The 17,996-nt window shown below is 45.1% G+C and overlaps 1 protein-coding gene across 1 annotated transcript in view; it reads right to left on the minus strand.

The window, feature by feature from the left end:
* Nucleotides 1-17,996, minus strand: part of LOC140204937 (SH3 and multiple ankyrin repeat domains protein 1-like) — a 209,392-nt gene that overhangs the window by 109,416 nt on the left and 81,980 nt on the right. Inside the window, exon 13 of the mRNA XM_072271919.1 lies at nt 16,901-16,976. Coding sequence (XP_072128020.1) covers nt 16,901-16,976 — 76 coding nt within the window. The remainder of the gene's footprint in view (nt 1-16,900; nt 16,977-17,996) is intronic.

The raw sequence follows: 17,996 nt of genomic DNA on the forward strand, positions 1-17,996 counted from the left end.
TGTTGGGGAAGTCCAGAACAGGGGGTCACAGTTTAAGGATAAAGGGGAAGCCTTTTAGGACTGAGATGAGGAAAAACTTCTTCACACAGAGAGTGGTGAATCTGTGGAATTCTCTACCACAGGAAACAGTTGAGGCCAGTTCATTGGCTATATTTAAGAGGGAGTTAGATATGGCCCTTGTGGCTAAAGGGATCGGGGGTATGGAGAGAAGGCAGGTACAGGGTTCTGCGTTGGATGATCAGCCATGATCAGACTGAATGGTGATGCAGGCTCAAAGGGCTGAATGGCCTACTCCTGCACCTATTTTCTATGTTTCAATGTTTCTACATACAGGTGCAATCTGTATGTATATTTCATAGGACCTGTCCTGGGCCCAGCATGCAAGTGCAGCTACAAAGAAAGCATGGCAGCACCTCTACTTCCTAAAGAGTTTGCAGAGATTTGGCATGAGTTCTAAAACTTTGACAAATTTCTATAGATGTGTAGTGGAGAGTACATAAACTGGCTGCTTCACAGCCTGGTACGGAAACACCAATGCCCTTGAATAGAAAATCCTACAGAAGGTAGTGGAGCAACACACGTAAAAGTTGCTGGTGAACGCAGCAGGCCAGGCAGCATCTATAGGAAGAGACCCTTCGTGGGTCACTGTGCCAAAACCATTAACAGCAGCTTCAGGCTGTGTTACACTAAGAAATCAGCAACACTCCTCTCTACACCTTGCCACTGAAACCCAGACCATTACAGAGTTTTCACAGGTAGCAATGGGTGACTTACAATGTGCTTAATATCCAGAAGGAAATCAGTTTCTAGGCCCTTGTCCTCCATAATATCGCCCAACATTTAAAGGTTTGTGAAAGACACACTCTCCAAGTAAGAAAAGCCGTAGGGCCTTCATTTGTCAACACACTGACACTAATGTTCGCTAACACAAAGCACGTTCACTTGTGCACCATCCTGATGCATCACTATTGTGTCACTAACATACCAGGGCACTGTCACTTATATCCACATTGGTGTTCACCCACAACCTGATACAAATATCCACTCACACATCAACGTCCTGGCATAAATGTTCATAAATGTTCTTGACACTGATGTTCATCAAAGCACCATCATTCCACACTGATGATCACCGACACAAGTAACAGAGTTAACATTTGGACAGACTGTTGGAATGCATGAACTAGATGAGCAGAAGGGCCCGTTTCTCTGCTATATTTTTCTATGACTCTATTTCCGGTCTAAGACCCTGTGCCTTCATCTTGGACCAGAAACATTGATTCTGTTTCTTTCTCCACAGATGCAGCCTGACCTGTTGAGCGTTTCCGGCATTTTCCTATATTTATTTCAGTTTTCCAACATTTGCACGTTGTTTTTTTTTCAATCTTTTATGTTTAACGAGGACTAAGCAGTAATTTTTAAAAATTTTTTTTATTAAGATGAAGTGCAGAATAGGCCCTTCCAACCCTTTGAGCCAACACCCGATTTAACACTAAACTAACTACGGGACAATTTACAATGACCAATTAACCTACTAACAGGTATATCTTTGGACTGTGGGAGAAAACCAGAGCACCCAGAGGAAACCCACGCAGTCACGGGGAGATCGTACAAACTGCTTACAGACAGCTGCAGGAATTGAACCTGGGTCACTGGGACTGTGAAACTTTGTGCTAACCACTACGCTACCACCCCGCCCCAATTACATGTTGTGAAACTGCTGTGTCCTCATACTGTGAGAGCCCTGGATTTCTATAGCAACTTTCAAGTGCCCTGGCTGAACCACAGAGCTCAGCAGCCAATGAAGTACTGGTGAAGTGTGTTCAGTGCTGCAGAGTAACAAAAGCAGCAGTCAGCTTGAACACAGAAAGATCCCACCAAGGAAACATGACCAGATCATCCATGTTTCTTTTAATGCTAAAGCAAAAACATTACAGATGCTAAAAATACTCAGCAGGTCAGGCAGCATCTGTGGGGAGAAAAACAGTTGACAGCTCATAATAGCTGCCGGACTCTTTGAATATTACCATCAATTTCGGTTCTTAAAAATCAAGTTTATTTATCACAAGTACATCGAAACATCCAGTGAAATGCATTGTTTGCGTTAGCGACCAACACAGACTGAGGATGTGCTGGGGGAAGCCCACAAACGTTGCCATGCTTCCGGCACCAATGTATCATACCCACAACTTATTAATCTCAAACGTACGTCTTTGAAATGTGGGAGAAAACTGGAGCACGCAGAGGAAACCCACAAGATTATGGGGAGAAGGAACAAACTCCTTACAGACACCAGCAGGGATTGAACCTCACTCTTTCAATTGCTAACCTTGCCTGGATGAGTGCAGCATTCTTTTCTTCCTTTCCTTTTAAATCTTTTTGTTAATTTTCCAAAATTATAAACAGAATCACAATGTTGATACAGAGAGATTGGAATAATCTTATTGTTCATAAGCATATAGAAAAAAGATTTCAAATAATACAAGTATAATAGACTTCCAAACTCATGATGTAATTAATCATAGACAAAAAAGAAATAAAAAGAAAAAAATACAAAGAAAACCCCCAAAAAGAAACAAATAAAAACTAAATACAAAGCCCAAAAAAGAGCAAACGGAACAAAACAAGGCTAGAATATTATCTTAAATCGAACACGTTCAATAATGTCGTGAACTCTGCTCCTCTATTCATATATTTTAGGTTAATAAGAAGGATTCAGAAAGGTCAAATTACATCATATGAACATCAACACTCAAGAAGCTTGACACCATCCAGTACAAGGCAGCCCTTCCAAAAGCATCCAAACCCTCCACCATCGCTGAACAGTTGCAGCAGTGTGTACTATCTACAAAATGCACTGCAACAACACATCGAAGTTCCTAAGGCAGCACGTTCCAGCCTACTACCATCTAGAAGGACGACAACAGCAGATACCTGGAACACCCCCATTTGGAAATCCCCCTCCAAGTCACTCATCATCCTGACTTGGAAACATATCACTGTTCCTTCATTGTCACTGGGTCAAAATCATGGAATTCCCTCCCTCTAGCAGCATGGTGGGTGTACCTACACCTCAGCGACTGCAGCGGTTCAAGAAGGCAGCTCATCACCACCTTCTCAAGGGCAACTAGGGACGGGCAATAAATGCTGGCTTAGCTGGCAATGCCCACATCCCGTAAATGAATAAACAAAAAAAAATAACCGCTACACTACCCTGCTGCCTTCACATGACGCTAATGATTGGAGGGTGGCGGTGATCTATTACGACAAGCGATCGCCTCTCGAGATATGTCCTCTTCTCATTGCTACCATCAGGGTGGAAGCACAGGAGCCTGAAGACCCATACTCACCCTTTTAGGAACAGCTACTTCCACTCTGCCATCAAATTTCTGAATGGAGAATGAACCCTTGAATACTAACTCGCCGTTTTGCTCTCATTCTTGTACTACTTATTTACTTTTTGTATATTTTGTTCTGTAATTTACAGTATATTTTCTGCCTTGCTGCCGCACAACAGCAAAATTTCACCACATATGTCGGTGATAATACACCTATTCTAATTGTTCAGATTCTGACTGCTAGATTATCGTGTAAATTGCTATTTCTCTTGTATTTCAGATTCATTTATCGTATGTACATCAAAACATACAGAGAAATGTGCCATTAACATTAACAACCAACACATCTGAGAGTGCGCTGGGAGCAGCCCGCCATGTCGTCACACATTCCACTGCCAGCATAGCATGCCCACAATGCTATTCTTCCTCAAGTTTAACTTTCCTATGCTTGCTTACAATTTTTATATAATCACCTATACACATGCAATTGATCAGTAAAATTTCCAGTAATTGTAGCTGATTCTGGATCTTCTAGAAGCTTCTCAGCTTTTCTGCAGTAGGTGTCATGCCACTTGAATCTGTCCATCTCATAGGTTCATTGTTAACACTGGAATGTTGTTAACTATAAGTATTGGATGGCTATGACTATTTTGACTTTGTCTTCTTTCTTTGTTCACTTCTTTGCTCCGGATCGCTCTTGACGTGAGTTGGCAACAGCACATGACGAACGTTGAGCTCTATAACAACCTACCGATGCTCCTCACTAAAATCTAGGCGAGAAGACTGCAACTAGTGGGGCACTGTCTACGCCACCCCGAGCTACCTGCCAGCCTAGTCATCATATGGGAGCCCAAGCACGGGAGGATGAACCCTGGGCACCCTCCCAAGATTATGGTCAACGCGTTCCTAGAAGACAGTGGCACAGCTAATGTAGATGAACTGAACACACTGATGAGGGAGAGGGGGAAGTGGAGAGTCCGTCATCATGCCCGACACCGGCCCCCTAGGCCTGAGTCGACGTAGTAGTAGTAGTTTGTTCATTTTTTGTCCTTGGATTACTGAATGAAATAGCCATAACCAAGTTAGCTCTCCATTCTTCACTTCTAAATCACTAAATTATCAGGATCCAACATTATAGAAAGAACACCCAGTCATTACTTGAATTGGAATCTCTCAGCCAAGAGGGTGGATGGAAGACTTGTTCTTACTCTCAGTGCAACAAAATAATTTACTCCTCAGATCTACTTTAAATCGCCTCTCTCTCATCTTAAACCCACCACCTTTTGTTGATGACACCCTCCTCATATCCTCAAGGACTAGCAGTGAGTTAAACATGACCTTCCTTTCATAAATCTATATTGGTTCCATTCACACCTATTGTTCTTCTCAAGGGAAGGTGGTTTATGCGGCAAGCAGAATAGAGAGTGGGTTGCAATGGGTGGGCAATGTAATGTACAGGGGGTGTGAAGAATGGGGGAGCATAATGGGTAGGGAATGTGATGGGCAGGGAGTGTAATAGGTGGGAGGAGTTGTAATGGACAGGGAATGTAATAGGATAGAGTTGTAATGGGTGGGAAGTGTGATGGACAGGGAGTGTGATAGGTGGGAGAAGATGTAATAATGGACAGCGAGCATAAAGATGGAGTCTAATGGGTGGGGAGTGGGAGGAATTGTAACGGACAGGGAGTGTAATAGGAAGATGGTGCAATGAGTAGGGAGTGTGATGGGTTGGAGGAGGTGTAATGGGCAGGAAATTTTGTAATAGGTGGGGAGTGTAATGGATGGAACGCAATAGGTGGAAGAAGGAGTAATGGACAGGGAATAGAATAGGTGGGAGGAGGTGTAATGAACAGGGAATGTAAAGGACAGGGAGGGTAACAGTTGAGAGGTGTAATGAGTGGGTCTTGTTGGTCTGATCTGATTACAACCTGAAATCCGCATTCCTGTTCTGCACTGCCTGAGAAGCCATCATTCATTCACGTGTACCATTAACCAATGTATACAACTGCAAGGGGCACTGGCAGGGTGAATGCACTCAGTCTTTCCTGACAGGGAACGGGAACCAAGAACTGGAGAGGATACGTTTAATGCGAAGGGGGAAACATTTAATCGGAATCTGATGGCCACCCAGAGGTACGAGCTGCCAGACGAAGTGGTTAAGGCAGGTATATTAACACTTAAAAAACATTTCGACAAGTACATGGATAGGGAAGTTTTTAGAGAGAGTGGTATGGGCAAATGGAACTGGCTCAGGAGGACACTTTGGTCAACACGAATGATCGAGCTGAAAGGCCTGTTTATCAGTTGGAAGAATGGGCTATGGGTCGAACATGGGAAAATAAGATGAGGGATGAGCTTACATGGGCATCTTTATTAGCATGGACCAGGTGGCTAGATGGACTCCATGACAAGGGTCAGATTTAATAGACACATCTAATAGAATAAGAGGTTCTTCCTTCAAATCTGGGCAGGACTCGCCTATCCACTGCTCTTGAACCAAGTGGCTTCAATGTCCATTTCAGCATCTGGGTCTGAAGCCACACATAAGGAAGGAGCAGGTGAGGACTTCACGCCTGATGTGCAATAACACCATTAGATTATAGGACATAATTAGGCCATTCAGCCCATCAACTCTGCCCCATAAGTCCATCATGGCTGATTTATTATCTCTCTCAACCCAATTCTCCCGTCTTCTCCCTGTAACATTTCTATGCCTTTACGAATCGAGAACCTATCTATTCCGTCTTTCAGGCAATTGCTTTGTTTTTACAGTGATTGAGCAGATTCAACCTTCATTTTGAAATGAGCAGTTTCAGATCTGTATTAGAACACTTCCTGTGCAGTCTGGAAGTAGTAAGTAGGAAAATGCATTGGCTGGCAGAAGGCCAGAGGTTTATGTCAGGAGCAAAAGGAGTTTCTATCTAAGGCCATCTTGTTGTCTCCCAAGCAGAAGCATTGCTTGTAAGATGATGCTGTATTTGTTTAGACCAAAGGTATCAAGAAGATTTTGCTGAAATAGAATGTCAGTTTTGAGTTTATTAGACACTAAACAAGAAGCTAACAGTTCAGACATAATATTTACCTGTAGTATTTACTTATCGCAACCTTATAATATTTACCTGCAGAAAGTTAACTAAGTTCTTGCTTGTCTGTGTATATTTACTTGTGTGAATGGAACAATGTGATAATTGCACTGTATGTTGTTATTTTTTTTCAGTTTCACTCCTTATTCACCATGTCATGCCATTGAGTCTCCAACAAAACCAGGGAGCTAGGAGGCTATACCCCTGACTCTCGTGTCATTTTTGAATGGAGTTTGCCTGACTGTCTAGTTGATGTTACAACACCTCAGCAAGGGCAGCACATTTACAAGCTCTGCTATAAATATACCCATGAATTGCCCTCCACAGTCATCTGGGGCAATGAATTCCGCACCCTCTAGCTAAAGAAATTCCTCCTCATCTCTATTCTAAAGGGACGTCCTCCTAATCTGAGGCTGTGCCCTCTGGTCCTGGAATCCCCATCAGAATCACAATCAGGTTTAATATCGCCAGCATATATCGTGAAAATTATTGTTTTGCGGCAGCAGTATTTTGTAATGCACAGTAATAAAAACTACAAATTACAATAAGTATATACATAAAAAAATCACTTAAATAAGTTGTGCAAAACAGAGGGAAAAATACTAAGGAAATGTTCATGGGTCCATTGTTCATTCAGAAATCTGACGAGAGAGGGGAAGAAGCTGTTCCTGAAACAATGAGAGTGTGTCTTCAGGCTGCTGTACCTCCTCCTTGATAGTAGCAATGAGAAGAGGGAATGTCCCGGGCGATGGGGGGGTCCTTAATGATGGATGTTGCCTTTTTGAGGCCTCTCCTTTTGGTTCCTGGATGCTGGGAAGATGCATATCCACAATGGAACTGACTGAGTTTACAACTTTCTGCAGCTTATTTCGATCCTGTGCAGTGGCCCCTCCTTACCGGATGGTGATGCAGCCAGTTAGAAAGCTCTCGACGGTACACCTTTTGAAATTTGTGAGTGTCTTTGGTGACATACAAATTCTCCTCAAACTCCTAATGAAATATAGTTGCTGCCGGGCCTTCTTTATAATTGCATCAATATGTTGAGCCCAGGCTAGATCGTGAGAGATGTTGGCACCCATGAACTTGAAACTGCTCACACTTTCCACTTCTGATCCCTCAATGAGGACCGGTGTGTTGCCTCGTCTTTCCCTTCCTGAAGTCCACAATCAATTCTTTGGTCTTACTGACACTCATTGCAAGAATGTTGCTACGACACCACTCAACAAGCTGATCTACCTCACTCCTGGACGCCTTCTCGTCAGCATCTGAAATTTTGCCAAAAAACAGTTGTGTCATCGGCAGATCTATAGACGGCATTTGAGCTGTGCCTAGCCACACAGTTGTGGGTGTAGGGAGAATAGAGCAGCGGGCTAATCACTCATTCCTGAGATGAACCAGTGTTGATTGTCAGCGAGGAGGAAGTGTTGTTTCCAATCCGCACAGACTATGGTCTCCCAGTGAGGAAATCAAGGTCCAGTTGCAGAGGGAGGTACAGAGGCTCAGGTTTTGGAGCTTTTTGATTAGAACTGAGGACATGATTGTGTTGGATGCTGAGCTGTAGTCAATAAACAAAAACCTGGCATTGGTATTGTTATTGTCCAGGTGATCCAAGGCCAAGTGAAGAGACAGTGAGATTAAATCCGCTGTAGACTGATTATGGTGACAGGCAAATCGTAGCGGGTCCAGTTCCTTGCTAAGGCTGGAGTTGGTCCTGGCCGTGACCAACATCACAAAGCGCATCATCACAGTAGATGTGAGCACAACTTTACAATACCCATTGAGGCAGCTCACCCTGTTCGACTTCGGCAATGGTATGATTTTCGCCCTTTTCAAGCAGGTGGGAATCTCTGACCGTAGCACTGAGGTATTGAATATATCCTTGAGCCCTCCTGCCAGATGGTTGGCACAGGTTTTCAGAAAGCTACCAGGTATGCCATCAGGGCCTGACACTTTTCAAGGGTTCACTATCTTGAAAGATGTTCCCACATTGGCCTCTGAAACAGAGACAGCAGGCTCTCTGGATGCTGCAAGGATTTACACAGGTGTAGATTTATTCTCCCTTTCAAAGCATTCGTAAGGCCAGTGATGTTGTGGGGATGGAACTGGACTCTCTGACGGTGGTGTCTGAAAAGAGGATGCTGTCCAAGTTACATGCCATCTTGGACAATATCTCCCATCCACTACATAATGGACTGGTTGGGCACAGGAGTACATTCAGCCAGAGACTCATTCCACCGAGATGCAACACTGAGCGTCATAGGAAGTCATTCCTGCCTGTGGCCATCAAACTTTACAACTCCTCCCTTGGAGGGTCAGACACCCTCAGCCAATAGGCTGGTCCTGGACTTATTTCCTGGCATAATTTACATATTACTATTTAACTATTTATGGTTTTATTACTATTTAATTATTTATGGTGCAACCGTAACGAAAACCAATTTCCCCTGGGATCAATAAAGTATGACTATGACTATGACTATGACTACTATAAAGGCATTGAGCTTGTCACTGCTGTTCTTGTCGTTAGGTTTTGCTATGTAGAAAGTTAAGGCCTGCAAACCCTGCCAGAGTTGTGTGCATCTGATTCCATCTCTAACCTCAATCGGAATTGTTTTCTTGCTCCTAAAATAGCCCTTCAGAGGTCATACCCAGACTTCTTGTACTGTTCTGGATCACCGGTCTTGAATTGCACAGATCTAGCCCACAGAAGATTCTGAACTGCCTGGTTCATCCACAGCTTTTGGTTTTGGTATGTCCAGTATGTTTTTGAAGGCACACACTTATTCAGAAGTCGGTGACAACGGAGGCGTATTCATTCAGGCTCGCAGATGAATCCCTGAATATTGTTCAGTCCGCCAACTCAAAGCAGTCCTTTAAGCGTTTCTCCACCTCTCTTGATCATATGTTTTTGGTCCTCACCACTCGTGCTACAGTGTTTAGTCTCTGCCTATACTCTGGGAGTAGAAGTACAGCTGGGTGTTTGGACTTTCCAAAGTGTGGGCGTGGGATGTCACGATAAGTGTTCTTAATGGTGGTATAACAGTGGTCAAGTGTGCTGCTCCTTTGATTATACAGCTGATATGTTGGTGGTAGTTGTTCAGAGACTTCTTCAGGCTGGCCTGGTTGAAATCTCGCACAATGTCAGGGCAGGCATTAGAGTGCATCGTTTCATGCCTGCTGATAATGGAGTTTAGCCCAAGTGCTTGCTCAGCCAACACAACCTGTAATTTAACCTTTAGGGAATCCTGCATGAGGATTCCCAAGTACCTTTCCACCTCTATTTTCTGAATTTTCTCCCCATTTAGGAAATAGTTTATACCTTTTTTCCTTCTATCAAAGTGCATGATCATATACATCCCTGCACTATATTCCATCTGCCACTTCTTTGCCCTAATCTCCTAATTTGTCTGTTCCTTGGCAGATTCCCTGCTTCCTCAACACCTCCTGTCCCTCCACCTATCGTTGTATCAGTCGCAAACTTGGCCACAAAAGCCATCAATTCAGTCATCCAAATGTGAAAAGAAGCAGTCCAAACACTGACCCCTGCGGAACAATATAACTCACTGGCAGCCAACCAGAAAAGGCCCCCTTTAGTCCCACTCTGCCTCCTGCCAGTCAGCCAATCTTCTATCCGTGCATTGATCAATCAAGTGGTTTTGAGAAGGACAGGCCAGTATGTTTGTGGCCATGGAAAACTACGGAACATAAATAGGCTCTTCAGCCCAACTGGACCATGCTGACTAAGCAAGATGTCCATCAAAGCTCATTCCACTTGGCCCTCTAAACCTTTCTTGTCCAGATGACTGTCCTGGTATCTTTGAACTGTAGTTAGTGTGCCTTTCTCAACCACTTCCTCTGGCAACTCATTCCACATATGGTGAAAAAGTTGCCCCTGAGCTTCCCATTAAATGGCAACAAAGGACATGGCATCAAAGGTTACGGGGAGAAGGCTGGCAACTGGGGTTCAGGAGGAGATAGAAAAAAAGATCAGCCATGATTGAATGGCGGAGCAGACTCGATGGGCCAGATGGCCTAATTCTGCTCCTACGTCTTATGGTCTTATGGTCTAAATCTCTCCCTTCTCTCACCTTAAATGTCTAGTTCTTGATTCCCCAACCCTTGGAAAAAGACTTGGTGCATTCACCCTATTTATGCCCCCTCATGATATTGTACACCTCTATAAGATCATCCCTCATTCTCCAAGGAACAAAGTCCCAGCCTTCCCTCTCCCTGTAACTCAGTCCCTCGGATGAGGAACATCCTCATTGCTCGACCTCAGACTCTTTGAACACAGGTTGCCGGAGTGAGACCTGGACTCAGGTCCTCAACTGTCGATCCAACTCTCCGATTATCATCTTTATTGATTAGTTTCATTTGTCACAAGCACATTGAAACATACAGTGAAATGTGGCATTTTCGTGTCAATGACCATCACTGTCCGAAGATTATGCTGACGGCAACCTGCAAGTGTGGCCATGCTTCCAGTGCCGACAAAGCATGTCCACCACTCACTAACCCTCACCTATAGGTCTTCAAAATGTGGGAGGAAACCGGAGCACCCGGAGGAAACCCATACAGCCATGGCAGAACGTAAAAATTCCTTACAGGCAGCAGTGGGAATGGAGCCCTGATCTTACAGAAGGCATTGTAAAGCATTGTGTACTAGCCTGGGAATTCAGCCGCTGCACAGCCACACACCAACCAACAGAGCGTGAAGGAGAGTTTGCAGTGCTGGGAGGGTCAATGTCCAGAGGGACAGGGATTGAAGGCATTTGGGAAGGAGGTGACTCGAGGGGTAACTTTGAGCTGTAAGTGGAATGGGGTGGAAGAAAATTGAATGCCAACTTTCAAATAGCGGACGAGGTAAATAATTTAAAAGAGAAATGTGAGGCAACAGAGGAAGAGAAGAGGTTAGCGGGAGGGTATGAGCAGAAATTGAAATGAATCATAGACCACAAGGACCTTCAGTCCATCAGCCTTGCTGGCCATCAACCAGCCACCTGCACTAATCTCATTTCATTCTCCCCACATTCAGATTTATTTATCCCATGGACATTTAAACCCATACTGAGATGTGTCAATTGCATCAACAACCAACAAACACACAGATGTGCTGGGGGCAGCCCGCAAGTGTCACCACACATTCTGGCGTCAACATCGCTTGCCCACCATGTCCAGCAGAACAACACGGAGCACACAAAACAGAACACAGAAAGGAATAAAGCGACAACAGCAAAGCAAGCCCCATTCCTGCCTCAGACCCACCAGCCCGCACACACAGGTACACAACACAGTCCCTAATCGCAGGACAGGCCGCCTCCAGTGGACTCATGGATTCACAGACATTGGGTCTTCAACTTCTGCAGCAGACTTACAGCCACATTGCCGACAGTAACCATCCGGATTTCACCGCTCCCCACACACACTGTGACCAACTAACCCAGCGACCCTGCACGTCTATGAGATGTAGAAGGAAAATAGAGCTATCCAGGGGAAACCCACATGGTCAAAGGGAGAACATGCAAACTCCACGTAGACTGCAGCCGAGACTGAGATTAAACCAAGGTCTCTGGAGCTGAGAGGCAGTAAGATTGATCTTGCCACATCTTGAGGTCCACAATTAATGCCATCTGTCGACTTCTAACTAAACTGAATTGAGTTGACTTTATTACTACATCCTTCATATACATGAGGAGTAAAAATCTTTACGTTACGTCTCCGTCTAAATGTGCAATTTAGAGCAATTTATAATAAATAGTATGTACAACAGGATAGTCAATATAACATAGAAATACAGTTGTGTCAGCATGAATTAAGCAGTCTGATGGCCTGGTGGAAGAAGCTGTCCCGGAGCCTGTTGGTCCTGGCTTTTATGCTGCGGTCCTGTTATGCTCTGACCCCAGCATTGACTGGCACTGGAAACAGCTGTGTCCCCTGGACAAAACCCTCATGGACAGTCATACCACCCTTCCCTTCTCTGCACCTTCATGTTCTCTTCTAGCTAGGTTACCGGACATTAATAGAATGCAGAGCTGGGCTGAGAAGTGGCAGATGGATTTCAATCCAGAAAAGTGTGAAGTGATTCACTTTGGAAGGTTGAGTTTGAAGGCAGAATACAGGATTAATGGCAGGATTCTCGGCAGTGTGGAGGAACAGAAGGATCCTGGGGTCCACGTATGTAGATCCCCCAGTGATGCCGCACATGGTGATGGGGTGGTTAAGAAGGTCTATGGTGTGTTGGCCTTCAGTACTTGAGGATTTGATTTCAAGAGCCATGAGGTAATGTTGCAGCTCTATAAAATTTTAGTTAGTCCACACTTGGTAAATTATGTTCAGTTCTAGGAGGGATGTGGAAGCTTTACAGAGGATGCAGAGGAGATTTACCAGGATGTTGCCTGGGTTAAAGGGCATGTCTTATGCAGATAGGTTGAGTGAGCTAGGGTTTTTCTTTTCAGAGCGGAGGAAGATGAGAGTTGACTTGATAGAGGTATACAAGTTGATAAGAGGCATAGATGGAGTAGACAGCCAGAGACTTTTTCCCAGGGTGGAAATGGCTAATATGATGAGGCATAATTTTAAATGATTGGAGGAACACATAGGGAGGATGTCAGAGATAAGATTTCTACATTGTGAGTGGTGGGTGTGCGAATGCCCTGTTGGGGTGGTGGTAGAGGCAGATACATTAGGGACATTTAAGAAACTCTTAGATCGACATATGGATGAAAGAAAAGTGGAGGACTATGTGGGAGGGAAGGGTTAGATTGATCTTAGAGTAGGTTAAAAGGGTGGCAGAACATTGTGGGCTGAAGGGCCTGTACTGTGCTGCAGTGTTCTATGTTCTCTGTTCTCATTCTGCCTTTGACCTGAAACGTTACCTCTATTTCTAACTCTGCGGACACCACCTGACGTGCTGGAAGGTTCCAGCACTTTCTGTTTTGATTTACGGTTATATACGGAGCAGCACGAGTCTCCGCGGTGAGAAGGCCCGAATTCATTAACGCACGGCTGAGGTGATTAATCAAATGTACAAATGATGCTGGTTCCACACGGAGCAGGCCGGGGAAACAACAACAGCCATTTGCAACTATCAAACACTTTTAACACAGTGGAATACCCAAGGGGCCTTCACAGAAACGCTTCAGATAAAATCTGACAGCGAGCCACATGAGGAGATGTCAACAAGTGAGCAGAAGCCCGGTCAGAGGAGAGTTTGAACAGCATCCGAGACAGCAGAGAATGAGCGGGGCTGGGGGGGAGGAGTAGACCGGGACAGAGAGCGAGAGATAGAGGGCAGTAGGAAAGAGACAGAGAGAGGAGAAAGGAGAGTGGGGGACTCAGTGAGGAGAGAGGAGAGTGGAGAGAGGAGGACGCAGTAGGGAGAGTGGGGGACACAGAGGAGAAAGTGGAGAATGGGATATGCAGGAGAGAGTGGGACAGGCAGGGAGGGAAGGACAGGCGGGGGGAACAGGCAGGGAAGGGGGAGGACAGGCAGTGGGGGAATAGCAGGGAGCGGGGCAGGCAGAGAGAGGCCAACAGGCAAGGGGGAGAGGTAGGGGGTACGGGGGGGGTGACAGGCAGACAGAGAGAGGGACAGAGTTTAGGGATCGTGTATCTGACTGTGTCCTATGGCTCGGGAATTAGTAATCAGATAGGATTAAAGACTTGTGTTCAGGGTATACTGTAGGGATGTGTGGCGATTATAGGGAACAGGAGGGCAAAAACAAGGAGAGATTTGGATAATAATTCTGAAATCAAGAAGCTGTTTAACAAGAGGCCTTTGCAAATCAGGAGGCAGGGTGCTGAACGATGAAGTGTACTCAGAGGGAATTAGGACACTTGCACAGATTGTCACTGATATTTCTACAAGGCACGTGCAAGATTCCAGTAACAAACATACAAACCAGGGGTGTGTTTAAACTCTACCTGCATGCTGCAGAGGATTCCATTACAGGGGATAATCCGTCACTCCACGGCTCATCTCACTGGAGACAGGAGAGAAGACAGGACACTAGGCCAGGCTCCTTCAGTAAGGCCCCTAACCATTAGCGTAGCGTTATTACAGCACCAGTTACCCAGGTTCATTTCACGTCGCTGTCTGTAAGGATTTTTGTACGTTCTCCCTGTGGGGGTTTCCACCGGGTGCTCCAGTTTCCTCCCACGTTCCAAAGACGTGCACGTTGGGGTTAGAAAGTTGTGGGCATGCTATGCTGGCACGGGAAGCATGGCGAAATTTGCAGGCAGCCCCCCCCCCCCCCCCCCCCAGCGCATCCTCAGACTGTGTTGGCCGTGATGCCAATGACACATTCCACTATATGCTTCGATATTTTGATGTAAATATAGCTAATCTATATCGGGTAGGCACAGCTAGCAGGATGTCACCGCGAGCAGGAGGACGACGACCTGGACTGTCGCTCTGTTCATACCATCCGCCAGGCACAGCAGTCACTCATACTGGGCAAGGGGTCCGTCGAGTGACAGGCTCAGGAAGCGTCAGGGAGCAGTCTGGATATTCTCACCTTACCTCTCTCATTAACAAGGTATTTTATCCGACAGAACTGCCATTCACTGGATGATTTTTTATTTTTGTTTTTCACACCATTCTCTGCAAACTCCAGACCAGGGGCTCCCAACCTTTTTTATGCCATGGGCCCAAGGGTGGGAACCCCTGAACTCACTAAACTGCAGTGTGTGGAAATCCCAGGAGATCAACAGTTTCTGAGATACTCAAACCACCCCATCTGGCACCAACAATCATTCCACTGTCAAAGTCACTTAGATTCCATTTCTTTCCCTATTCTGATGTTCCCCATTCCCCAAATGAACCGCTTGACCACGTCTGCACGCTTTTATGCATTGAGTTGCTGCCACATGACTAGCCGATTAGATATTTGTAGTAATGGGCAGGTATGCAGGTGTTTCTAATCAAATGGTCACTAAATGTAGAGTCAAAGGAAGTATGGGAAGGAGAAAGGAGAGTGGGAGAAAAGGAGTAAACGAGGCACCACATTATCTGCAACAGTTCATCAGTTTGCCAGAGAATAGTAGATATAGGCCCTTTGGCCCAAGCAGTTCATACTGGCCACAGTTCCCACCCAGCAAGCATCAAATTCTTATGTTCAAAGTTCAAAGTAAATTTATTATCAAAGAATAATGTCACCATATAGTACTCTGAGATTCATTTTCCTGCAGGCATTCACAGGAAAAGGAAGAAATACTATAGCATTGATTAAAAAAAAGCTATACATAAGCAAATACTGACAAGCAATCAATATGCAAATAACAAACTGTGCAAATAAAAAATAAATAATACCGAGAACGCGAGTCCATGAGTTGCGGAGTCCTTGAAAACATTTGGTCTATATCTCTCCAAGCCACAGCCCTCCATGCACAAGTGCTTCTTAAATGATACCATTGTCCCTGCCTCAACCAGTTCCTCTGGCAGCTCATTCCATATACTGACCACCCGTTGAGTGAAAATTTTACCTATCAGGTCTCTTTTTAATCTTTCCCTTTTCACCCTAAGGCTATGCCATGTAGTTTTGGACTCCTCTACCCTGGAGGAATTCCTGTTACCATCCACCTCATCTCTGCCTCTCATAATATGAAACATTTCTATCATGTCACTCCTCATTCTCCCTTGTTCCATTGTCCCCTGACCCCTCTCATTAACAAGGCATTTTTGCCCACAGAGCTACCAATCACTGGATGACTTTTGTTATTCGCACCAGGCTCTGTAAACTCTCTTGTGGCTGCAAATCCCAAGAGATCAGCAGTTTCTGAGATACTCAAACCACCCGGTCTGGCACCAACAATCTTTCCACAGTCAGAGGGACCTAAATCACATACCTTCCCCATTCTAATGTTTGCTTTGAAGAACAACTGAACTTCTTGACCAGGTTGACATGTTTATATACATTGAGTTGTCGCGACATGATTGGCTGATTACATATTTGTATTAATGAGCAGGCATACGGGTGTACCTAATAAAGTTGCCACTCAGCATGTAGTGCTATTTCCCTGATGTTCTTTGTTTCTTATTTTCCATTATCCTCACCGGACAGTAACAGTCTACCTACCAGTGAGATCTCAAACGTTAGTTCTGTTTTTCTCTCTCTGCAGATGCTGCCTGACCTACTGAGTGTTTCTGACCTTCTCTGTTTTCATTTCAGCTTTTTAACATCTGCAGTATTGTTTGGCTTCACTCACAACATAATGACGTGAAAGGTGCAAAAGAAATGCAAGTTCTTCCTTCTTTCACAGGGCTAAGTTGAACAGAGAACATTTGGAGAACGTGACCACTTTAACACGGCCAATACCAACAGCACCAATAATGCCAATTAGATCAGCAATAACACAACTGCACAAAATGTGTTTAACAAATAGGTTCACACACACCAGGAAGGAACACCTCTCGGCAACACCCCACTTCTGAATGTCTCCTTCCCCTCCACAGATGGCCACTGCAACTTTAGTTCCTACCTTGGAGCATCGAAGCTGTCGTACGATCCCACGGTGTAGTGCCGGAACAGTCGCTTTGCCTTTTCACTGCGGCTCTCTGTTGAATGTGAAGAAACCAAAACACAGCTGATCACTGGGTGCCTCTCAGGTCCCTTTTCAAATCTTTCCATTCTAACCATAAACCTGTGCCCCATAGTTCTTGATTTCCCGGTGCTGGGGAAAAGACTGTGTGCATTCACTCTATCTACGCTCCTTCTGTTGTTTTACAACCCTGTACAATTATCCCTCATTCTCCTGCTCTCCAATGAAAAGTGCCAACCTGCTCAACCTCTCTGTCTGCACCTCGGTCCCTTACAACCCGACAATATCCCTTGTAAATCTCCTCCCCACCCTTTCTTACAGCGGGGTGACCACAATGTGGGTCTCCTCAAGGTGATCTGATTCCCTCCCACATTCGAAAGAGGTACATATTAGGGTTAGTGAGTTGTGGGCATGCCATGTTCGTGCTGGATGTATGGTTGCCCCCAGCCCATCCTCCGACAGTGTTGGTCGTTGATGCAAACTGTTTGTTTCAATGTCCTGTACTTGTGACAAATAAAACTAATTTCTTTTTTTCATGAAAAACTGAGCATAATACTCCAAGTGCAGCATCACCAAGCTCCTTGTAAAAGCATTGAAGCTTCTGTGCCCACACCATCTCAGATCAGGCCTCTCCACTAAATGTTTTACATGCTCAAGATCGCTGCTCAGCAGAACACTTTTCCTCCCTCTGCTTCCTTCTTGCAAAGTTGTGAATTACCAACACGGACACTGGGTGGCAGTCCACAACCAGCGATGGCAAAACCTCCTGAGTTACACCCAGTAGAGGAAATCGAGGGGTTTTAATTAACCTGCTCACCCCATTCTCTCTGCCGTACTCTGTGATCTCCTTTCTTGTGGTGGACTGGGAACAATGGAGGCCCACCCATCTCAGCAAAGCGGTCAGCACAACACTTTAAAGCGCTAGCAACCACCAATTGGGACTCAGGGCTCAACTCCCACTGCTGTGTGTAAAGGCTGATTTATACTTCTGTGTCAAATCAACGCCGTACATACGGCGTCGCCACGAACCCTACGC

Source organism: Mobula birostris, chromosome 11, assembly GCF_030028105.1.
Source record: "Mobula birostris isolate sMobBir1 chromosome 11, sMobBir1.hap1, whole genome shotgun sequence".
Classification (NCBI taxonomy): domain Eukaryota; kingdom Metazoa; phylum Chordata; class Chondrichthyes; order Myliobatiformes; family Myliobatidae; genus Mobula; species Mobula birostris.